The 26,064-nt window shown below is 37.4% G+C and overlaps 1 protein-coding gene across 7 annotated transcripts in view; it reads right to left on the bottom strand.

Moving 5' to 3' along the window:
* The window catches only part of LRRC49 (leucine rich repeat containing 49), a 156,193-nt gene that overhangs the window by 14,693 nt on the left and 115,436 nt on the right, over positions 1-26,064 (bottom strand). For all 7 annotated transcript variants that reach the window (XM_045059088.1, XM_023255098.2, XM_045059087.1 and 4 more), the window contains 4 exons: positions 23,245-23,482; positions 12,129-12,314; positions 9,066-9,175; positions 1,622-1,775 (listed from right to left, as the gene is read on the bottom strand). In XM_045059088.1, the coding sequence (XP_044915023.1) occupies positions 1,622-1,775; positions 9,066-9,175; positions 12,129-12,314; positions 23,245-23,482 (688 nt within the window). The remainder of the gene's footprint in view (positions 1-1,621; positions 1,776-9,065; positions 9,176-12,128; positions 12,315-23,244; positions 23,483-26,064) is intronic.

Consider the following 26,064-nt stretch of genomic DNA (forward strand, 5'->3'; position numbering starts at 1 on the left):
TCAGTTCGTTGAGCGTCGGACTTTGGCTCAGGTCATGATCTCATGGTTTGTGAGTTTGAGCCTCGTGTCAGGCTCTGTGCTGACAGCTCAGAGCGTGGGGCCTGCTCAGATTCTGTGTCTCTGCCCCCTTCCCCCCCAACATACTCTGTCTTTCTTTCTCTCAAAAATAAATAAAACATTAAAAAATAAAAAAAAGAAAGAATGTGACATCCATGAGGATAAGGACAGTGACTTCTACAGCCCAAGTAGTGTGTGACACGATTTTTGAGTGAGTGAAAGCATGACTGTACGGAGGGAGGATTTCAAGGTATTCAAGTATCTGAAGAGTTTTCATGAGAAAGAGACTTAATCTCTTTTCTACATAAGGTGGTACTACGATCATGAAGTAAAAGTTATTAGGTGGCAGCTTTCAGCTTCACATGGGTAAGAATTTCTTCACCAATGGAGTCGCTCAGAGATAAAGAGCCACCTCACGAAGCAGTGATCTTTTTTGTGTCAGGAGAGTTTAAAGCAGAATCCGAACATCTTTTAGGATGCTATAAAAATACTGTTACATTGAGTTTTCAAGGTATTTTCAAGCTGTAACCCTTAGAGCCCTGTGGGTTGCAAAGAGATGCTTCAGGATTGGGCATGAGGGGACGGAGATGAGGGGAAAGGAAAGGAAAAGAATAGAAGATCCAGTCAACTGAAGCTCTGAAGTGTCCTTTCCCTCGACAACAACAGCTGGTCTGCTGTTTTTGCTTTGTTTTGACATACTGGGTTTTCAGCTACAATATGGTTTGAATAAAAAGTCTCATAGCTCTTAAAAAACATCTGAAAACCACTTGCCAGGCCATTTCACTTCCATGTATATATAAAATGTATATATAAAATGTGCCTTGCACGTAAAGATGCTCGATCAGTGCTTCCTGCTCTCGGTCTTGCTCTCGTGCCCTTTAGTCCCCTCAAAATCTCCTGCAGCATCTTCACATTCTGTTGTTATTTAAAGGATTTGTTCCTTCAGCTTTCTTAGGAGTTCCATCAAGACAGGCACTGAATACTTGTCTTCTTTGTAGCTCCTGCAACACCCTGACATGGTATTCCTCCAATAAACCTCCGAACACAAAGAAGTAAAGAATTAGTTCCAGTTTTCCTGGCTAAGTAGCTACAGTGGGAACAAGATAGGTTAAAATTATATTACACGACTAAGGACACAGGAGTTAATGGTGCAGGAGAATGAAAGAAGAGAATTAAAACACCAAGGACGCAAGCAAAGAGAACAGGAATGGAGGTTCTGCCGTGCCCTCTGCCAATCCGACATGGGCTAGTTAAGTACTCACAGCGAGCCTATCTATCCCTTCTCTTAATTCCAAGAGATCAGAACCTTTGGTCCACTTTGGTCTAGGTTTTTGATACAGATTCTTTTGAACATTTTTTTTCTGCTGAAATAAAGATACTGGAACTATGGGCTCTACTTCCTCCAAACACCTTGGTGCCTACTGTCTCCAGCTGTATATAGCTTTCCAGAACAAACAAAAAATGTTATCTTAACTGATTAAAGGGAGAAATGTACAACTGCCAAGTCCCAAGCCATGTGGGACATATCCAGGCACCGGATTCCAAAGACTGATGGTAGTTTTACCTCTAGCCGTTCGTTATAAAAGTCTCTTGTGGTATAATTTAGCGTAGCACGGTTCGTGTTTTCTCCTACAAGTCTTTTGCTATCGTTATTTTCTTCATTGACAAGACCTGGTTTTTTCCCTTTGGTTTCTAGCAGATACCGGAATTGCTTCTTTCTGTAGAAAGACAGTAAAGAGATTTAGTTACTGGTGAGATTTATTAAAATGTGTCTATTTTTGTTGACTTTAGAGGGAAGCATATGCTCTTAGGAATGTTCATTTTATGAGTTTGAGTTATTTATTTGAACTTAGTTCAATACCCCAATCTTTCTTCTTATTAAGCTACTCAACCCGAATTCTTTTGTTTCATAACTACCAATCAGCAACATAAACATGTCTCAACCATTTCTACCTTAAAGAAACTCTACCTTAAAGAAATCAGTACAACATTTAAATAATCACAGAGTACAAAACAACGCAACTGAAGATGTAGTAGGCCAAAGTTTCTAAGTCGTTATCTTCCAAAAAACATACAGTAATCTCTTACAAATGACACAAATAGTTCCTAATTCCATTATGCAGCTTGGTAGTATTACTCATAGCTAGAAAACGGCATGGGATATTGGTTTAAGTTTAGGCAAAACAAAATAAACAAAATCCCCAAACTTCCAACTGTTAGCATAGTGAAATATATGAAATAATGAACCTGGAAACTTCATTTGATTATGAAGAACATACACAGTGCTCATAGCATCACTGGCAGACCCATAAGCCTGGATAGAGAACAGCAACTCATCTCTGGTGAAAGTCGATTTCTGGTTTCTGCCAGACTTAAGGTGTCTCTAAAGTGAAGTGATATATCTACTTTATTGCAAACTGAACTAAAGATTGGGAGGAGAAGAGGAATAGATCTTTTAAATTTTTTCTTCCTTTTTCCAATTTAAAAGTGTAAGACAGTTGGGGCGCCTGGGTGGTTCAGTCGGTTAAGTGTCCGACTTCGGCTCAGGTCATGATCTCGCAGCACTGTGGGTTTGAGCCCTGTGTCAGGCTCTGTGCTGACAGCTCAGAGCCTGGAGCCTGCTTCGGATTCTGCGTCTCTCTCTCTCTCTCTCTCCACTCCCCTGCTCACACTGTGTCTCCAGTAAAAAAAATTTTTTTAAGTGTAACACAGCAATTTTAGAAATTTTAAGGAGTACACATTTTGAAAAGTATAAAGAAATAGATAAAAATTACCCATAAATCTATAGCTTGTACATCTATATATATGTATAACACTGCTCACATTCAATGTATTTTTTTGCAGGCTTTTTCTATGAAATTTTATAAAAAGTTAAGATCCTATTAAACATCCAATTTTGTGCGCTTGTTTTCACTCAATGCTATATAATACGCATTTTCTATTTAATGAATGAATAACATTCAGTTGTGATGTTCATCAATTTACCTAATCGGGCCCTTTTTTTTTGATATTTGGGTAGTATAATATTCTCACTTTTATAAAGAAGAAAGTGAGTAACATGTATATCTTTACCTACATTTTATTTATTGATTTTTTAATTACAAAAGCAATGCAAATATATATTTTATATCACTTAGTCTTTTCAAATAATCAATTTTCCATTAATTGTTATTAATATCATTATTTCTTTTAACTTTTAGGATTATTTTACTGTTTTTATTCCCCTAACTTGTTTAGATAAATGTTTAGCTCATTCATTTTCAGCCTTTATTCTTTCCTTTTATAGCCATTTCAAAGGTTAAAATGTTCATTTAGCATCACTGTAACAATTCTACAAGTTTTGAAATGTGGTATTTTTGTTATATTTCAGCTCAAGGTAGTTTCCAATATAAAACTGTTATATTTCAGCTCAAGGTAGTTTCCATTATAAAAAAAAATAACCTGTGGGTTATTTAGAAATGTGGGGTGTTTTTTTGTTTGTTTGTTTATTGATTTTTGAGAAAGAGAGTGAGTGGGGGAAGGGCAGAGAGAGGGAGACAGAGGATCCGAAGCAGGCTCTGCACTGACAGCAGAGAGCCCGACGCGGGGCTTAAACTCACAAACAGTGAGATCATGACCTGAGTCAAAGTCAGATGCCTAACTGACTGAGCCACCCAGACCCCTAGCAATGGACTTCTTAATTTCCAGATATATGGGATTTTCCTGATTTAACACTGAGTAATTGAGTTAAAGCTTAATTGTATTGTGAACAGAACACATTGTCTACGTAAATCCTTTGGAATCTTGATAATTTCCTTACGGATAGTATTTGGTCAATTTTACAAATATTCCATGTATACTTGAAAAGAACATGTGTTCTACAGTTGTTGGGGCAATGCTCTCTGAATGTCCATTAAGTCAAATTTGTTATTCATGGTGCTCAAGTATTTTATATCCTTTTAAAATTACTCAAGAGTATATTGAAACTTCCCCCTGTAATTGTGGAGCTGCAGTCGTGTCAATTTTTGGTTTGCATGTTTTTTAAGGCTATGCTAATAGGTGCATAAATATTAAATTAGTAAATTTATATTAACATTTGCAATGAATTGAACTCATTATCATTTTGAAATGATTCTCTTTATTTTTAGTATTGCTTTTCACCTGAGTCAATTTAGTCCTCAATGGCTGTTCTGTTTTTATTTTGGTTACCATTTTTTTTTATCTTTTCTCTCTTTTTTATTTTATTTTTTTAATGTTTCCTTAATTAATTAATTTATTTTTAAGTGTATTTTATTTATTTTGAGAGAGAGGGAGCACGCATGCACGCACATGCACCAGCAGGGCAGGGTCAGAGAGAGAGGGAAACAGAGAATCCCAAGCAGACTCCACACTGTCAGTGAAGAGCTTTATGTGGTGGGGCTCAAACTCACGAACTTTGAGATCATGACCTAAGCAGAAATCAAGAACAGGATGGTTAACCCACTGAGCTACGGAGGCACTCCTCACTTTTTTACTTTCAAACTTTATGTAACCTTATGTTTCAGATGTGTCTCTTGTTAACAACATATAACTGAGCTTCATTTTTTACTCAATCTGACGATCTTTGGCTTTTAACCAGAACAATTAGTACATTTGTGTTTTATCACTGAGGTCATGCATGATCTCATGGTTGGTGAGTTCAAGTCCCGTGTCGGGCTTGGCACTGACAGTGTAGAGCCTGCTTGGGATTCTCTCTCTCCCTCTCTCTCTCTCTCTCTGCCGCTCCCCTGCTTATGGGCTCTCTCTCGCTCTCTCTCAAAATAAATAAATAAATATTAAAAAAACAGATACAAAAATCACCTTGTTTACTGAGAAAATCACACTGGGATTGTTGATTGGAAAGTTAGTAACTATATGATTTCATTAAAATAAATTGACATCTTTATTAAGCCTCAGAATTCATTAACAATGCAAACCTCTCCATTTTTTAGACACTTTTTTTATTCCTAATTTCACTGTTTATTTCATAGTTATTTTGTGTCAGGTAGATTTCCTGATGTTTTACAGTTTTTATTGCCTCTATAAATGGGATACTTTTTCTAATACTATTTTCAATAATTTATTATTTTAATGAAAAAATACCAATTATTTTTGTATGTTGATACAGTATCTGGTTTCCTTAGTATATAATCTGATCAGTTATAAAAAATTTAATGGTTGAGTTCTTGGATTTTCCTTAGAAAATGGTCTTTATAAAGAGTCAATTTTTGCTTTTACTAATCAATTATTCTTTTTTCAATTTCTTATTTTTTTTAAGTTGCTTTGTCTTTATTAATTTCTTGCCTCTATTTTTTTTTTTACTTTGGTGTTTTTCTAGCTTTCTTGAATTGAAAGCCTCATTCATTCATTTCTAATCTTTCTTGTTTCCTAACAAGTATATTAAAGATATATCATTTCCTCTCAGTACAGTCTTAGCAACATCCCACAGGCTGTGACAGAGTTCTCTTGTTATCAAGTTCATTTATATGTAATTTATGACTTTGGTTTTAATTTACTCTTCTATCCCAAAGAAAGTACTTTTCAAAATAATTTTTTAAAGAAGGAATACAATAATAATAATAATAATAATAATAATAATAATAAAAAGAATAAAAAAGAACAAAACCCAAAAAGGTAATTCGAGCAGTATCTATAGACATACGGTGAAAAGTAAACTTCTACACCCTTTGGAACTCTTAGTGTCCTCAGTTCAACTCCCAGAGACAGTCATTTTTTAAAAAATCAAACATTTAAAAATAACATACGGATACCTTTGAAACATACTCCCCATTTCTCATAAATTGCAGTACACTATGTAAGTGTTCTATAACTTGCATTTTTATTTTCTGAGACATCTTACAGACTGTTTCATATCAGAACCTCTAATTATTTTTAGAGTTGCAAGTCATTAGTCCTTTATTAGTGGAAATTTAGTGAGTTTTCCTATTCTTGCTACACTGCAGTGAAAATCCTTACACATATATATTTGTGCTCATGTAAAAACCACCATCTGAAGAAGATTCCTTTAAGGGAAATTACTAAGTTACAGGGCTTGTAAATTTAAAATTTGTTAGGTATTGTTAAATTGCTATGTAAAAGAGTTGCCTCAACTTATACCATGGACAGTGTATAAGAATTCTGTTTCCATATGCTGTATGTGATCAAACTTTTAGTCTTTCCCACAAAGGTATCTCACTGTTTTAAAATTTTCATGTCTGTAACTCTGAGGTCAAACATCTTTTTTAAGTTTAAAGGAACTTGTATTTTGCTTTCTGGGTAACTGCTTTTCCTGTTTCTTTGTTTTTTTAATTTCATCTGAGTAAATTTTTGGCTCACTATTTTCTAATTTTATGCTGATTACAGAAAGTAATCTGAGTATGCTTTTTGGGAAACACGGAGACCTTCTTTGAGTTTAATATGTATCCAATTTTTGCAAACATTTCATAGGTGTTTGAATAAATTTTTTTCAGAATTGGGAATAATATTCTGGGAATATAATTATAAACATATTTAGTTGACAAAGTGTATTAACTGTTATTCAAATCCCCCATATTCTTTTTTATTTTGGCTTATTTGTCTACTGATCAAATAGATTAATATCTACCACAATAACTGTGAATTTGTTAATGTATACTAGTATTTGTTGAGATATTTAGGAGCTTAGTTACATTAAGCTTCATAATTATCATCTTTTTTGGTAGATTATAGCTTTTGGTGTCATCAATTTTATTATCACTAATATTAATATTCCCAGATTTGTTTGTTACTGTTGTTGGCATTTGCCTGTTATATATTTTCATTCCTGTATTTTCAAACCTTATATATTGCTTTCTTTAGGGGTATTTCTCAAATACAACATGTAACTCAATTTTTAACTCAATTTGATAGCGAATATCTATTCATAGGAGAATTTCATTCATTAATATTTATTATAACTGATATGTTTATTTTTATTTCCCTTCCACATTTTTGTTGACCAATCCTTTTTCTTTTTAGTGGTTAATAAACTATACATCTAGCCTTTCTTCCTAATAGTAGTCCTTAAAATTTTAATACACACAGTTAAACATGTACTTTTCCATCAATTTCTGATGTTAATTAGTACCTATTATTACTCCCAAAGGGAAAAAAAAACCTTAGCAAAGTTTAAGTTCCTTTCTTTTATGAATTTCTGGGATTTTTATCTTCCAGTTATTAATTTTTTCCTTATACATTAATATTTTTAGACAGCTCTAATTTTTACTTATTTCTTCCCACACCATCATTTCTTGAATTCAATGATTCCTATTTTTTTTTTTAATTTATTTTTTGAGGGGCGCCTGGGTGGCTCAGTTGGTTGAGAGAGAGACTTCAGCTCAGGTCATGATCTCACGGTTTGTGAGTTCAAGCCCCACGTTGGGCTCTGTGCTGACAGCTCAGAGCCTGGAGCCTGCTTCTGATTCTGTGTCTCCCTCTCTCTCTACCCCTCCTCCACTCATGCTCTGCCTCTCTCTGTTTCAGAAATAAATAAACATAAAAACATTTTTTTAAATAAAAAAATAAATTTATTTTTTGAGAGAGAAAGAGAGAATGTGCGTGGGGGACGGGGTAAAGGAAGAGAGAGAGAGAGAATCCCGAGGAGGCTCCACGCCCGACATGGGGCTTGACCCCATGACTGTGAGATAATGACCTGAGCCGAAAGCAAGAGTCGGACATACAACCGACTGAGCCACCCAGGCACCCCCAATACTTCCTATTTCTTGCATTCACTGTTCATTTTATGGCAGTCCCTCCTTCAGTACTTTTTTCCCAAGTGATTCTATAGGTGTTTTACGGGATTTAGATTCTACCAATCAGACACACTTGGATAAGATCTGAAATGAGAACTGAGCTCTGTGGGGAAGTAGAGGTAACACACAAGATACCCATTTTTTTTTTTTTTTGGCACAAATTACAGAAGGGCAACATGGCTCTGCAACCAAGTTCTGGGGACAGGAGTGGGGAACTTCCTGATCCTCAATGTAGTTGAAGTGGTATGATTCTGGAGGCTGCAACCGGGGTGCCAGTGTCCTGCTTAGCCAACTCCCTGAGCAGAGGTGGCAGTTTCCTTGGTGGGTTGGTTCTGTGGTATCGTTCTGGGAGTCATGAGACTCCCACCTCTTCCAATGATCTTGTAGACAGCAAATTCCTTGTACATCAATTGTTTTCTGCTTATTCTAACCAGAGTGAATTCCCTTATCTATAACTGAATCATGATGGACATACCGTCCCCCACTTCTCTCCTTCCATTCATGCACATTTTGTCAGTGTGGTCTGCCAGGTATACGTCTTCTAAGTATTTTTCAAATTATCCCCTTCTCTATTCTCATTGTCTTAGTTCATGCCTTCAAAATCTCCCTCCTAAACTATAACTAGCCTCTTCATCGGTCTCCAGTCCTTGCATTTCTGTCCGCTCAAATGGCAGCCTTTCTAGAACAAACATCTAATCACATGATTCTTGTGCTGAATTACAAAAGCACAAATATTCACTTTTGTTTTGAATGGATTCAAAATCAGACCACAGTCTTTCTAGCTTCATTTCCTGTCACTATTCACAATTATCCCATGCTCCAGTTATGCTGAACTCTTTACAATTCCTTGTGCCTTTGCAGATCTCTTTCCCCTGTATCCTGTACCTGAAAAACTACACATTCCTGAAGAGCTAGATAAAACCTTACCTCCTCTGTGAAGCCTTCTGTTATGTTCTTCTAAACTAAAGTTGGTCTTTCCTATACTCTTTCACTCCTCTCTTATAACATCTGAAACATTTGCATTATAAGTGCTTACACATATCTTTAAACTATTAGCTTATAAGCCACACAAGAGCAAGAATCTTGTCTTCTTCATCTTTATACCCCAAGACTTTGAAGAGGGCTAGCCACAAGACAAATTTAGGATAAATCTTTGTGGGATGCACATATGGCAGTTAAGAGTTATTCTTTTTTTTCTACAGCAACAGAAATTCTATTAAAATGATAGAAATTAAAGATCACCTGGCATCACCCAGAATTGAAATCAGACGGTACTGGGGTAACTCGGAAGATGCTACATGGGCTAGGATTCCAAAGAGCCTTTCAGCCATGATCATATCATTCTGCGTCACCTGAAGAGATACAATGGACATGGGTCAAAATGACACTGTATCTAGCTTGATACAATTAACACATTTCCAAAGAGATGTCTAGCTTGAGTGTTTTCTTTTAGTCCAGGAAAATACCTTCTCTGGGGCCGTAAGAGGAGAGCTCTCATTGACATATCTTTCTTCCCTGAGCTTAACTGGAATGAAGATGACAGGTGCTGCTCATGGTGATGGAGGATGATGGAGGTGATGAGTTAGCTCTGACTTAAAGCAATGTTCCGTGAGAATTAGACTTGAGGCACCTTAAATTCTTTATGAAAATTTTTTTCAGGAATCCTTTAGCTTCTTGGAGTAGAGTGATTTAAGGGGAAATTTCTCAAGTGTCAACAGAATAGATTCACTTTAATAACATGCCAAAGGTAAGCGAAGGTGTTGTTCATACCTTGCTTCTATAACAGTAATTTTGTCCCTTCCTGAGAGATGGAACATTAGACAATCAAAGACACTCCTGTTCATTGTAAAATTATGTCTACCTTTCTCTCCACAAGGAATAATTTGTCACAGGTTTTCTCTGTGAGGGCTTATTCCTATCTTAACAAGGAAGTACTAAAAGCTAAAATTAGGACTTGGATTAATATCTGGGCATATTTTCTTTACTGTAAAATAGGGTTGTTTGCATTTTAAATACGATTAGTTTGTGTATATAAATTTGGTGATTCCCAGCCAGGGGCCATTTTGGCCCCTAGAGAACACTGGACAATGTCTGGAGACATTTTTGGTTATCACAACTGTCAGAGGGATGCTACCAGAATCTAGTGTGTTGAAGCCAGGGATGCTGTTAAGCGTCCTACAATGCACAGGACAGCCCCCACAACAAAGGACTACCTGGTCCCAAATGTCAACGGAGCTGAGGTCGAGAAACCCTGGTATAGTGAAATTTTGGAACATAAAAACATTCACTAATACTAGCTGTAATACACTTCACAGGCGTTTTCCAAAAAAACAAACCCATAGTTCACCAGCATCTTAAACCCAGGACTCCATGCAGACACTTTCCCTAGACCTTTGGAGTTCATGAGGTTGCTGTTCCCTCAAATCTTTCCTTTAGCGGACGACTCAGTTGTTTGGTCTAACATAGTCACCTAGTGGCCAGTGTAGGCCACTACGCCATCTTTTCTTGTTGCTGCTCACTCACAATTCAATTTAACTCTACTTCAAGTAATATTATTCTCTCATATATAAAGAAAAGTAGATATGTAATATTATTACATATTTTCAAGGTTCAGATAAGTAGCTTTATTTTAGACTTTTAAGAAAGGGTCCAATATCCCTGGCATTGACATTTAAGGAACTTTAAATCAGAATAAGTTATACTGGTTCTTTCTAATTCTTAGATATATAATATTATTACATATCTTCAAGGTTGAGACAAGTAGCTTTATTTTAGACTTTTAAGAAAGGGTCCAATATCCCTGGAGCTGACATTTAAGGAAATTTAAATCAGAATAAGTTATACTGGCTCTTTCTAACTCTTCTCTCTTTAATGTAATTATATTGTACTATTCCTTCCTAGTTCAAGGTTCAATAATATTTAGTATACACTTCTAGTAGTGGTCTATGTCTGGATAAATACACTATTTAGGTTAATGGGGACAAGAGTTTGGCCATTAATAAAGAATTACTCATCCATAGCTAAAATAACTAAAATAAAATGAAGTTTTCCAGATTTGGAAAACTTTGGGACTAGTTATGAGGTCTGATCAATGACTCATGACCTCTCTGGGCAAGTACCAAGGGAGTACACAAGAGTACACAAGACTGAACCAGATCTCGTGAGAACTAGCTGGAGAAATTAATAGTCCTCTGAAGATTCCAGATTTGTCCTACATCTTCAACAGATAGCTGATACCGTGGTCACGAGCCTCCTGTGGTTGATGCAAAAATCTCAATTGACTCTTGCGCACTGACCCAGAGATCTCCAGCCTCTTAACCCTATGTTGGGTTTTGGAGTACTAGGCCAGAGGCACTTGTAGTGCATAAGCTACAGAGAAATACAGTTGCTGTTACCACCATGCTGGCAAACCTGATTACTCCTCATTTTACAGTAAGGAGGTCTCCGGAATTTTAAGAGATAATCATAATAATACTAACAGCATAGAGAGATTGTCTTCCTTTGGAGGATTATTTATATTCAGTTCAGGAATTCCTCAGTAGAGGAAGAACCCCAGTTTCTCTCTTCTCTTCCAAAATAATTGTTAGAGAACACGGTCTTTGGGTAAAAGGAAGATTAATCTTGTGGCAAGCTTAGCAGAATCAATCTGAAAAATAGCTTTTCACTAAAAATATTCCAGGCCTGAGTTATCCAGTGCAAGTTATCCACAGGCAGCTGTTACAGACTATTAAAAAGCAGTCCAGACATTTACATACGCTTGGTTTATTTCCTTTTTCTCTCATGTTTACTTCCTCCTCTTTTGCCTTTCCTCCTTGCCTATTTCTCCTTCTCATTGTTTCTTTTTAAAATCATTCTTCTTTCCCTGTGTATATTCTCTTCTTTTCATCCCTTTACTCCTCCCTTCCTCTACTATGACCCTTACCAGCTGACATTTGGGTATTACTTCCCCACTTCTCCATCCTTCTTACATGCCAGGCAGCCTGTAAAACACTTTGACATAAGTGTTCTTTTAACATTTTTTTAAGTTATCCCACCAACATTTTACTTCTCAAGTACTTTCAAACAACAGTAAAAGTATTTGCTATTCACCATGATTTGGTTGCTATTTTTAAAGTCTGTCTAGTGTTTTCGAAGTTTTTTGATAGATTTTTAGCTCTCTGACATTGTAAATGTCAAGATTTGGGGGAAAAAAACCACAATATTTTTCAAAAGTTCTATCATGGTTACTGAAATTCCTGCCCATTTTTATGACTATTTTCCTTAAAAGGGAATATTAATTCTACAGTTGACTTATGTTTAGCTTACCTCTGTCCCGTTTATTTTCTGCATACTAAAATGGCTCAGCCTAAACAGTACATAGTATTTCCAGAGTGTAAAATTGACAACTGGATTTCCTTGAGGATCAATTGTCAACTGGTCGACGCGGCGGAGTTGAGCTAGTGCATTAAATTGCTGCAGCATTACAAGATTTGTTTCCTTGAATTTAAGGTGCTACAAAGATAAAACACACAGAAAAGCTGAACATTGAATTTAACCACCTTAAAATGCTAACATTAAAGCTTCACCGATCATTCCCCCAAGTAATCTGTAAACTTTGGGCTTAGCTAACGTTTTCAATTGCATTCAATCAACTGAATCTACTAAACTTACATAATTTAAATCCATCTGATGCATTGTTGATGGAATCCATTAATCCACACAGTATTGAATTCTATGTGATTTCCTATCTGCAAAGGACATTCCCTACATACTAGCAAACTAAGATTCTTAAAACTATATAAATATTCAATAAGCCAGACCTTTAGGCATTACAAAGATTTTACATGCTTTACACTGAATTAAGTCTACAAAGGAAAGATTAGAAATAAAACTTGCAAAGCTTTAAAAATATAGGGCTCACAATGTTTCTGAAAAGAACCAGCTATTCATTATTACCTGTATTTTGCTAATCATTATGCAGGCTAGTTCAATTGGCTATGGGAAAAGAAAATCACTAAAATGGAAATGCTAATGTAAATGTTCTTTCTGTGAAATTGGATGCTTTTTTTTAAACATATAGTCTCCACTTCTATCTGTATTCTTTAGGAAGGATGATGTGGCAAAAGAAAAAGTCACTATAAAAGGAGAGGTGAGGGAAATCACTTGGCTAACAGAGGAAAATATAACAATAATAAAAATTCAAGGAAGAACTCACAGTTTCTGCAAATAGATACTAATAAATAATGCCAATAGTACGACAAAAAGCTAATTGGAAAAACTGGAAAAAGCTAATTTCTCAAACTAATTTTTTAAAAATTTTAATTCCAGGGCGCCTGGGTGGCTCAGTCGGTTGAGCGTCCGACTTCAGCTCAGGTCACGAACTTGCGGTCCGTGAGTTCGAGCCCCGCGTCAGGCTCTGGGCCGATGGCCCAGAGCCTGGAGCCTGCTTCCGATTCTGTGTCTCCCTCTCTCTCTGCCCCTCCCCCGTTCATGCTCTGTCTCTGTCTCAAAAATAAATAAATGTTAAAAAAAAATTTTTTTTTAAATAAAAAAAAAATTTAATTCCAGTAGAGTTAACATACAGTGTTATATTAGTTTCAGGTGTGCAATACAGTGATTCAACAGTTCTATACATTACTCAGTGCTCATCATGATAATTGTACTCTTAATCCCCATCACCTATTTTACCCATCCCACCCACCTCCCCCCTGGCAACAATAAGTTTGTTCTCCATAGTTAAGAGTCTGTTTTTGGCTTGGTCTCTTTTTTCCTTTGTTTCTGAAATTCCACATATGAGTGAAATCATATGGTATGTCCTTCTCTGACTTATTTCATTGTATCCTCTAGAGCCATTCGTATTGTTGCAAATGGCAAGATTTCATTCTTCTTATGGCTGAATAATATCCCATTGTACGTATGTATGTATGTATTTATATATATATTAGATATACACATAACATCTTCTTTACCCGTTCATCTATGGATGGATACTTGGGCTGCTTCCATAGTTTTGTTATTGTAAATAATGCTGCAATAAACATAGGGGTGCACGTGTCTCTTCAGATTAATCTTTTTTGTATTCTTTTTCTTTTAAATGTTTATTTTTGAGAGAAAGAGAGCATAAGTGGGGAAGGGGCAGAGAGAGGAGGACAAAGGATCCAAAGTAGGCTCTGCACTGACAGCAGCAAGCCTTATGTGGGGCTTGAATTCACGAGCCATGAGATCATGACTCGAGCCGAAGTCGGACGCTCAACCAACTGAGCCACCCAGGGGCCCCAACATGTTTTTGTAATCTTTGTGTAAATACCTAGTAGTGCAATTACTGGATGGTAGCATACTTATATTTTTAATTTTCGGAGGAACCTCCATACTGTTTTCCACAGTGGCTACACCAGTTTGCATGCCCCCCAACAGTGCACAAAGGTGCCTTTTCCTCCATATACTCTCCACACTTGTTTCTTGTGGGTTTTTTTCAATGTTTATTTATTTATTTTGAGAGAAAGTAGAGAACATGAACAGGGGAGGGGCAGAAAGAGAAGGAGAGAATCCCAAGCAGCTCTGTGCTATCGGCACAGAGCCTGATGTGGGGCTGAATCTCATGAACCGAGATCATGACCTGAACCAAAATCAAGAATCAGATGCCCAACCGACTGAGCCACCCAGGTGCCCCGGTTTCTCGTGTTTTTTATTTTAACCATTCTGACAGCTGTGAGGTGGTATCTCATTGTGTTTTTGGCTTGCATTTCCTTGATGATGAGTGATGTTGAGCATCTTTTCATGTGTCTGTTGACCATCATCAGTATGTCTTCTTTGGAGAAATGTCTGTTCATGTCTTCTGCCCATTTTTAAATTAGATTATTTTAGGTGTTGAGTTGTAGAAGTTCTTTATACATTTGGGATACTGACCCATTTGCAAATATGTACTCCATTTGGTAGATTGCCTTTTAGTTTTATTGATTGTTTCCTTTGTTGTGCAGAAGCTTTTTATTTTTTAAGTATTCTCAATAATTTATTTTTGCTTTTGTTTCCCTTGCCTCAGAAGACATATCTAGAAAGACGTTGCTTTGGCTGATGTTAATGAAGTTACTACCTTTGTTCTGTTCTAGGATTTTTTTGGTTTCAGGTCTCACGTTTAGGTACTTAATCCATTTTGAGTTTATTTTTGTGTGTGGTGTAAGAAAGGGGTCCAGTTTCATTCTTTTGCGTGTAGCTGTCTAGTTTTCACAACAACATTTGTTGAAAAGACTGTCTTTTTTCCATTGCATATTCTTGCCTTCTTTGTTGAAGATTAATGGACTATATAATCGTGGGCTTATTTCTGGACTCTCTATTCTGTTCCACTGATCTATGTACCTATTTTTTGTGCCAGTACCAAACTGCTTTGATTACTACAGCTTGGTAGTATATCTTGAAATCTGGGATTGTGATACCTCTAGTTTTGTTCTTCTTTTTCAAGACTGCTTTGGCTATTCGGGTTTTTTTGTGGTTCCATACAAATTTTAGGATTGTCTGTTCTAGATCGGTGAAAAATGCTCGTGGTATTTTGATAGGGATCACATTAAATCTGTAGATTGCTTTGGATAGTATGAACATTTAAACAATATTTGTTCTTCCAATCCATTAGCACAGAATATCTTTCCATTTCTTTGTGTCATCTTCAATTTCCTTCATGAATGAGTTTTCAGAGTACAGGTCTTTCACCTTGGTTATTTCTAGGTATTCTATTATTCTTGGTGCCACTGTAAATAGGGCTGTTTTCTTAATTTCTTTCTGCTACTTCATTATTAGAGTATGGAAATGTAATGGATTTCTATATATTGATTTTGTATCCTGAGACCTCACTGAGAGAGGATTTTTATCATGAATGGATATTATACTCTGTCAAATGTTTTATCTACATCTATTGAAATGATCATATGATTTTTATCCTCTCTCTTATTGATGTGATGCATCATGTTGATTGATTTGCAAATATTAAACCACTCTTGCATCTTGGGAATGAATCTCACTTGATTGTGGTGAATGATTTTTTTAATGTATTGTTGGATGTGATTTACTAGTATTTTGTTGAGCGTTTTTGCATCTATGTTCAGCAGAGATACTGGTCTGTAACTCTTTTTTTGTAGTGATTTTATCTGGTATTGGCATCAGGATAATGCTGTCCTCATAGAATGAACTTGGAAGCCTTCTTTTCTCTTCTACTTTTTGGAATAGTTTGAGAAGAATAGGTATTCACTCTTCTTTAAATGTTTGGTAGAATTCACCTGTGAAGCTGTCTGGTCCTGGGCTTTTGTTTATTGGAAGGTTTTGATTACTGATTCGATGTCATTGCTGGTAATCAATCTGTTCAAACTTTCTATTTCTTCTTGATTCAGTTTTGGTAGTTTATATGCTTCTAGGAATTTATACATTTCTCCTACGTTGTCCAGTTTGTTGGCATGTAATTTTTCACAATAGTCTCTTATAATCCTTTGTATTTCTGTGGTGTCAGTAGTTAGTTCTTCTCTTTCATTTCTGATTTTGAATCCTCTCTCTCTCTCTCTCTCTCTCTCTCTCTCTCTCTCTCATGAATCTGGCTAAAGGTTTATTAATTTTGTTGATCTTTTCAAAGAACCAGCTCCTGGTTTCATTGATCTGTTCTATTGCTTTTTGTTTTTATTTCATGTATGTCTGCTCTGTTCTTTATTATTTCCTTCCTTCTACTGGTTTTGGGTTTTGTTTGTTCTTTTTCTAGCTTCTTTAGATGTAAGATTAGGTTGTTTGAGATTTTTCTTGCTTCTTGAGGTAGGCTCTATTGCTCTAAACTTCCCTCTTAGAATAGCTTTTGCTGCATCCTAAGGATTTTGGACCATGGTGCTTTCATTTTCATTTACTTCCATGTATTTTTTCATTTCCGCTCTGATTTCTTGGCTGACCCATTCACTGTTTAGTAGCATGTTATTTAATCTCCATGTACTTGTGTTCTTTCCTGATTTTTTCTTGTGGTTGATTTCTAGTTTCACAGTGTTGTGATCAGAAAAGATGCAGGGATGGGGCGCCTGGGTGGCTCAGTTGGTTGAGCGTCCGACTTCAGCTCAGGTCATGATCTTGCAGACTGTGAGTTTGAGCCCCGCGTCGGGCTCTGTGCTGACAGCTCAGAGCCTGGAGCCTGCTTCGGATTCTGTGTCTCCCTCCCTCTTTGTCCCTCCCCTGCTCATGCTCTGTCTCTCTCTCTCTCTCTCTGTTGAAAATAAACATTAAAAATTTTTTAAAAAAAGAAAAGAAAAGATGCATGGTATGATGTCAGTCTTTTTGAATTTGCTGAAGTGGCCTAATATGTGACCTATTCCAGGGAATGTTTCATGTGCACTTGAAAAGAATGTGCACTCTGCTGTTTAGGATGGAATGTTTTGAATACATTTGTGAGACGCATCTGGTCCAATGTGTCCTTCAAAGCCACTTTTTCCTTGTTGATTTTCTATTTGGTTGATGTATCCACTGATGCAAGTGGGGTGTTAAAGCCCCCTAATGTTATTGGATTACTATCAATTATTTCCTTTATATTTGTTTTTAGCTGCTTTATGCATATGGATGCTTTCATGTTGGGTGCATAAATATTTGCAATTATTATGTATTCTTGTTCCCTTTATTATTATATAGTATCCTTCTTTGTCTCTTGTTACAGTCTTTGTTTTAAAGTCTATTTTGTTTATTTTTTTTTTCAACGTTTATTTATTTTTGGGACAGAGAGAGACAGAGCATGAACGGGGGAGGGGCAGAGAGAGAGGGAGACACACAATTGGAAACAGGCTCCAGGCTCTGAGCCATCAGCCCAGAGCCTGACGCGGGGCTCGAACTCACGGACCGCGAGATCGCGACCTGGCTGAAGTCGGCCGCTTAACCGACTGCGCCACCCAGGCGCCCCTAGTCTATTTTGTTTTATATAAGTATTGCTACTCCAGCTTTCTTTTCACTTCCATTTGCATGTTACATGCATTTCCATCCCTTCACTTTCAATCTGCATGTGTCTTTAGGTCTAAAATGACTCTCCTGTAGGCAGCATTTAGATGGGTCTTGCTTTTTTGTCCATTCCATCACCCTATATCTTTTGATTAGAACGTGGTCCCTTTACATTCAAAGTAATTATTGATAGGTATGTACTTGTTGCCATTTTGTTGCATGTTTTATGGTTGTTTTAGTAGTTCTCTGTTCCTTTCTTCTCTTGTTCTCTTCTCTCACAGTTTGCTAACTTTCTTTAGTGATACACTTGGCTTTCTCTTTATTTTTTGCATATCTATTTCAGGTTTTTGATTTGCGGTTACCATTAGATGTATATGTAACATCTTATGCATATAGCAGTCTTTTTAAGTTGACAGCTGCTTAAGTGTGAACCTATTATAAAGACACTAAATTTTTACTCCTCTCCTTTCCACATTTTAGGGATATTGTGTCATAAATTACATCCTTTTGTGAATCCTCTGACTGATTTTTATAGATATACTTAATTTTATTGCTTTTGTGCTTTCTACTTTTCTTACTCCTGCTTTTAGTCTTTCCATTCCACTCAAAGAGACCCCCTTTAACATTTCTTGTAGGGCTGGTGTAGTGATGATGAATTCTTCTAACTTTTGTTTGGGAAATCCTTTGTCTCTCCTTCTATTATGAATGATAGCCTTGCTGGATAGAGTATTCTTGGTTGCATGTTTTTTTCTTTTAGCACTTTGAATATATAATGCCACTCCCTTCTAACCTGCAACGTTTATGCTGAAAAATCAGCTCATTTCCCTTCTGTGTAACTGTTTCCTTTTCTGTTGCTTTTAAAATTGTGTATTTATCACTACTTTTTGCCATCTTAATTACTATGTGCCTTGCTGTGGACCTCCTTGGGTTGATTTTATTGTGGGCTCTCTGTGCCTCCTGGATCTGGATTTGTTTCCTTCTGCCCTTTTCTCTTTCTTCCTTTTCTGGGGTCCCTATTGTGTGGAAGTTATGCTTGATGGTGTAGCTGAGTTCCCTTAGTCTGTTTAGTCTGTCTTCATTTTTTATTATTATTTTTCTCTCCCCTGTTCTCTTGTTTGGTTTCCATTACTGTGTCCTCCAGGTCACTGATCCATTCTTCTGCTTCCTCTAGCCTACTATTTATTCCATCTAGTGTATTTTTAATTTCAATTATTGAGTTATGTATTTCTGATTGGTTCTCTTTAAATGTTTTTTCTTTCTTTGTTGAGGGTCTTACTGAGGTCCTCCACTCTTAAGTCCAGTGAGTATCTTTACTTAAAATTCCTACCAGGCACATTACTTATCTCCACTTTATTTAGCTCTTTTGTGATTTTGTCCTGTTCTTTTATTTGGGATGTATTCCTCTGTCTCTTCATTTTGTCTAACTCTCTGTGCTTTTTCCCATGTGTTGGGAGAGTCAGTTACATCTTCTGCTCTTGAAAGTAGTGGCCTTACGAAGAAGAGGTCCTATAGTGCCCTGCAAAAGAATGTCCCCTGTTCACCAGAACCTGGTGCTTCAGAGGTGTCTCCTATGTGTGCTTCGTACAATCTACTGTTGTGGCTGAGCTGTGTTTGCCTTTAGTCCAGTCATCTGCAATGGCTCTCTTTGTTGTGGGCAGGATTTGGTCCCTGTGTTGTTAGCGGGCCAGTCTGGGGGCCACCTTGGCTGGAGTTGAGTCAGACTAGGTGTTTGCCAGAGCTGCAGTAGCACTGAACTGCTGGGCACTTTCTCTGTGTTGTCCCCTGAGAAGCTTTTATTGGTGGTCAAGGCCTACAGTCAGACTCGATATCTGACCCCAGCCTATTGCTGGGGCCTCAGTCAGACTGCTGTGTGGTTATCCTCCCCTCTCCCCAGGGCAGGAGTCACTTTGGAGTGGTGTTGGCCCCTTTCGAGGCCACTTGCACAGTGCCAGGCTTGAGGTACCACTTTGGATGGGCTCTGGCCAAGGGTGTATCGGAAGGGGGCAGGTCTATAAGAGACTGCAGGTGGAGGGCATATGGTGCCAGCAAGGTCTGCACCCATCCACTACAGGAGGGGAGAGGCAGCCACCCAGGATACCTCCTGCCCAGGCCAGGATGGAGGGGACATGTTTGTAGAAGCACGTGGGGATGGGGCATACTGCTCACAAGCTAGGTGGAGAGTGCTGGTGTTGCACTAGTTCCTGCAGGTGTCTGTGTATCTAGGCTGTGGGGTGGGGGATGGGAAATGGCACCTGCCTGCTCTTGTGGTCTTGGAAAGGTCTCCAAAAGATCCCTGCCCCTCCAGCACATGTTCTGACACTAGTAAACAAATCTTCCCCGTGTATCCCGTATATCCCGGGAATTTTTCGAACTGCTGCTTCTATGTTGTATATCAGTAGGACTGTTTGTTGTGCTGTCTCTTTAAGGGTGGGAACTCTGTTTCCTCTAGCCCTCTGGCTCTTCCAGAGCCACACCCGCTGGTTTTTAAAGTTTATTTATTTTGAGAGACAGAGAGTGTAAGCAGGGGAGGGGCAGAGAGAGAGGGAGAGAGAGAATCCCAAGCAGGCTCTACGCCATGTGGGGCTCAATCCTACTAACTGTGAGTTCATGACCTGAGCCAAAATCGGAAGTCGGACGCTTAACCGACTGAGCCACCCAGGTACCCTATGCCTGCTGGTTTTTAAATTTATAGGTATTAAGGCCCACTGGTTGTAAGAACTCAGAGTTAAGCCCCTCTGGTTTTCAAAGCCAAATGTTATAGGGATTTGTCTCCTAGTGTGGGGCCTCCATGCCTGGGTGCCTGGCATGGGGGTCTGCTCCTCTCCTCTCCCATGGACAGTCCCACAGGTTTGTTCATCTCCCAACCTGTCTCTGCCCTTCCAACCCTCTTCAGTGTAGCCTCTTTTTTACATTTAGTTGTGGATAATCTATTCTGCCAGTCTTCAGGTTGTTTTCTGGGTTATTTACACTGATGTGGGTGTTGTCTACTTGTATCCATGAGACAAGGTGAACTTAGAATCTTCCTACTCCACCATATTCCCTTCCTCAAACTAATTTTAATGAGCTACTAAAATTATTATTTTTTAAAAAATAATCTATACATAGGTTTATTTAATCAATGCATGAACTACTACCCAAAGCCAAAAGATAAGGTTCCCATTTCAATTAGATATTTCAACTCAATAATCTCTAAAGAACTTCAGATTTTCCCATCTTATAAAGCAGGTGTTGACAATTTTCTGAAAAGGCTTACATAGTAAATATTTTAGGCTTTGCAAGCCTTACAGTCTCTGTTGCAACTACTCAAAGCAGCCATAGACAATATGTAAAGAAATGAGTATAGCTATGTTCCAATGAAGCTTTCTTTATGGACAATATTTGAATTTCATGTAGTTTCCACATGTTATGAAATATTAGTCTTTGATTTCTTCCCCCAACCATTTAAAAATTCAGAAATCATTCTTAGCTTGTGGAAAAATAAATAACAGGCAGCAGGCCAGATGTGGCCCATGTGCCATAGGTTTGCCAACACCTGCTCCAGAATAATCCCTTAAAAATCTAGTCACCTTAAGGGGCACCTGGGTGGCTCAGTCAGTTAAGTGTCCAACTTGAGCTTGGGTCATGATCTCAGGGTTCATGGGTTCAAGACCCATATTGGGCTCTCTGCTGTCAGCACAGAGACTGCTTCAGATCCTCTGTCCTGATCTCTTCCTGCTCCTCCTCTACTCACTCTCTCTCTCAAAAAAATAAACATTAAAAAAAATCTAGTTACCTTAAATTTTCAAATTGTTACTTCCCAGAGATTAAGTGATTATTCAAATCTTCATCAGTAACTTCTTTTAGATCAGCTGGTTTCCACTTTGGTCTCTGGTCTTTATCTAGTAAAACTGCCCTAACACCTTCATGAAAGCCATGGCTTCCCGCACAAGCTTGACTCAACTGATATTCCAGAGTTAATACTTCTTGCAAGGTCTTTGAAGACCCCTCCATGAGTTGCCTTAGTGTGATATTTAGGGATGCTGGAGACATTTTATTAATTACCTTCAACTGTTCTAAGGCAAAAGATGGACTATCTTGCTGTAAATTTTCAATAACCTGTTCCACACTATTGGCCAAGAACCAACTGTTTATTTTGTCCATGTAGTCCTCAAGTATAAAAGACTTGTCTTGATCAGTCTTGGACTTTGTATGGTAACCTCTAAGACATCTACAATATTTTCTTTTGAAGGAGATTTTAGGGCTAACAAATCTTCTAACATGCCAACTTTTCAGAATCCACAAAGTGTGTCGCAATTCCTGCGGTGTATGTATCTCTTCCCTTCAGCCCGAATCCTGTTAATGCAAGGAAGTAACCAAGTTTTCCTTGAAGTCATGGCAAGAAATAACCTCCACCCACATCAGGGAATAGTCCAAACAGCAATTGGTTAATCACTATTAAATTGCTATTTCCGGCATCACAGAGAGAGACTTTTCAGTAGCCGCTTGGAATTGCCCATGAACTGAGAGACCAACTCCCCCACCCCCTGTGATGCCACGAATAAGTGCAACATATGGTTTCTGGCAAGAACCAATGGATTGTTCAGCATATATTTTTCTCTAAAGAAATCTTGAGCTATCTTCTGGTTTGCCTTATCACCTTCTGAGATCACTCTGATATCACCCCAGCACAGAAAGCCTTTCCACTATAATAAATGGAATAATCATTATAATCATTATAAATAATGATCAGGACAGTTTCAGGATCTTGTTCCCAATTCCTTAGCTGTGGATAAATTTGCCACATCATATTAAGATTCAGTGCATTTAGGAACTTTGGTCTGTTTAGCGTTATCGCTCCTGCACGACATTTTCTTTCCAATTGTACTTTTCCTACTGCATCCGTGTGCCTAGACATTCTAACCCTAGAGGCTGGAGGTCCAAGATCAAGGCACCTGCAGATTCAGTCTCATGAAGTCCCTCTTCCTGGTTCACAAAAGGCGGTCTTCTCACTGTGTCCTCCCAAAAGTTTCAGTATGATATTAGCCCTTTTGGGTGAATTAAACCTGGACATAAGCCTCCACACCTCCCGCAGCCCCATGGCGAAGACACTCACGAGCCTAAAGTCTAAAATTATTTTAAATGTTTGTAAGGGGACTACTGTAATAATCATATATAAATGTACATGTCCCATTGATACTAGGTACAATACATGAATACATAATATAGGATTAGGTGAGGTCCTGCTGAATGCTTTATAAAGGAGAAATATATGGTTTGAATAAAATTGTATTAGTCCTTTATACTCCATAAAGGATAATTTTATAGAGAGACAATTTCCAATATTAACAGAAAATTGCAAAGCCATTCATGAATACTGATTTAAATCCCAGATCCAGAAAATCAAGAGCTTAGTCTCCCCACCAGATAGAAACTGCATACATAAAAGTTAAGACAGGCCTTTGGCCTAAACACACAAGTCATGACCGGGGATAATTCAATTATGCTACTAAAAGAGAATGTTTACCAGAGAATTAGGAAACTTCATCTTCAATTTTGGAAGCACTTGGACGATTTCATCAAATTCTATGAAAGTGAAGGACACGGTTGTCACCATTCCTGCCGTTTGAACACTCCAATTCCGATCTAGAGACTCCAGTGCTCCTGAGCCATAGAGGGAAAGTGTGTCCCCGTCCACTTCAACAAGGTGTGTGTCTGTGACAGATAAACCTTGTAAAGCGCTGGTAAGTCCTGAGTCCAGAGACCTGGAAAATGCAACACACAATTTTATTTTTTTTTTAATTTTTTTTAACATTTATTTATTTTTGAGACAGAGAGAGACAGAGCATGAACGGGGGAGGGTCAGAGAGAGGGAGACACAGAATCTGAAACAGGCTCCAGGCTCTGAGCTGTCAGCACAGAGCCCGACGCGGGGCTCGAACTCACGGACCGTGAGATCATGACCTGAGCCGAAGTCGGATGCTTAACCGACTGAGCCACCCAGGCACCCCAGCAACACACAATTTTAAATGAAAGTCTTATCATGCAAAGTAAAGAAGAGCCAATGAAAATCTGTTGAAAAAGGTATGTGAACTTGGAAATTTTATGTTCATTTTTCGTTGTTTCAATAATTAGACCCAGGGCACCAAAGACTTTCAAAAGAATATCTAGAAGTTTTGCATTCTTCTGGCTATATATTTTAATTCAAAAAGAGGCACAAGTGAATAAAAAATAACACTTTAAACCCAAATTATTTATATCAGTTAAAGATAACTGACATCTTACGGAGTTTTAAAACAACTGATTTAGTATATCACGGATATCTTTTCACGTTAGAACAAATATGTTTTCCTAATCTATAAACTATCCCACTGAGCGGCTGGGAAAAACCCCCCACATTTTACAGAACACTTTTTCTATATTAAGAACCATATAATATAAAAATAAATTTATAAAACACCTGGGAAGACATATAATTACTGCTAACAATAGTTTACCTCTCAGAAGTTAGATTAAGGAGTAAGTTTGACTTTCTACTTTTGAATACCTCAATGTTGTTTGAAAATTTGTAATTGTATACTAAAATTATAAGCAGTAAAATTAATGACAATATCCTCCTCATTTTGAAGTTAAAAATGATGAAAAACAATCCACTATTTAATATCTCTGTGTGTATATATATATATATACACACATACACACACATATGTATGATACACATAAAATCACTTCACGTACTCTACTGAATATGAGAATTGTTACTATTTCCAAAGCAGGAGCCACATTTTCTGTAAAAGGTACCCAAATGTTAGCCAGAGAAGACAAGAAGTAGCTCAATCCAATTCAAATTTTTGGATTTGTGAATACAGACGTAACTATTTATTTTACCCAATCTCAAAAGTCAAACAACGCTTGGCTTTTGTTCCATGTGTTTTCATTCTGCTATTTTTGTTCTCAGGCAGTATTTATTTGCCCCTGCTAATATTAGTGCTTTGTCTTCCTTTGTGCTCCTATTAACTTCTGTATACTCCTCCAATATATCATTAGTCATACTATATCATAATTATATGCTTACAATTTGCCTTCTTGATCAGTGAATTCTTTGAAGCTAAAGACAATTTTCTCATCTTTGGGGCCCAGCAGTGGGTGTTGCACCGTGTATATTGAATAAATGAATTATTAAAGATCTTCACATTTGATAATGCTGACAGGGGAGGGGAAGACTAACAAACCATTAACCTTGTTGGCTTATTATATTTTACTGGACTTATGTGTACTTTTTCAGAGGCACCAGTTAACTTCTAACACATCTGTGTCTATAGTAACAAGCTGGGTAATAACATCAGTCAATTCTAACTGAATATACAAGCAAGAAAATACAAAGAGGCTTAATTTCTGCCACTCTGGTCCTTGAAACAATGATTATTATATGACAGCAGTAAGACATTCAATAAGCAGTAGTATGTGAATAATCTTAGATGATAAATCCTATAAAGGTAAGGGATGATAACAGAACAAAAACCAGGTGGAGTTAAGAGCTCCTTACGTTGGGCTTTATGTGATAGCTTTGGGCTGAGCTATGTAAAGCATACAATCATTTCTGGAATAAGGAAAGGAAAGGAGTTGTATTTCACTGCCACTAAAACACAGAAGGCTTGCTGTAAAGAGTGCATACCCCTGTTACAGCACTTACCACACTGCATGGCAATTAGCTGCTTACTTGCCTGTCTCTCTTACCAAACACCGTGATTCTTGAGGGCTCCAACTTTGTCACATTAGTAGCTCTATCAACTAACGCAGCTCCTAGCACATGTTGTGGTCAATAAATATCTCTTGCATGAATTAATGAAGTGAGACAATTAAAAATTTTTAATGACTATCTATTGAATCTTATGAAGGATGTTCTGACTATAAGGTGTGATTTGAGCAAAGGGGCAGAATCAGTGATACAGATACAGAATAAGGGTTAGCAGGTTTTCTTGGGTGAGGCAAAGGCAAATACTGAAGAAGTAAGGGCAAGGCAAGAAAAAAAAAACCCAGCAAACTAGTTAGTTAATGTCATGATGCCTACATTAATGCCACGATACCCAGCAAACTAAGTTCATTTTAATGTAAAAATGATGGGGAATCTGACGTATATACCATAAACATGAATAAATCCTTTGAAAAGCAGTATTATTCTCTGTTGTATATTTGGAAGTGTTTTGACTTTCTTTTCTTTTCCATATGATTAAAAGATAAAGAACATAAGCTCCAAGATAAGTCTTGCATCAGAAAGGAATTATTTATTTTGTATAAAGATTTGTCAAGCAAACTGTTGGGAAAATAAGTGAAATAATTAATAAGT

This window comes from Felis catus, chromosome B3, assembly GCF_018350175.1.
Source record: "Felis catus isolate Fca126 chromosome B3, F.catus_Fca126_mat1.0, whole genome shotgun sequence".
Taxonomy (NCBI): domain Eukaryota; kingdom Metazoa; phylum Chordata; class Mammalia; order Carnivora; family Felidae; genus Felis; species Felis catus.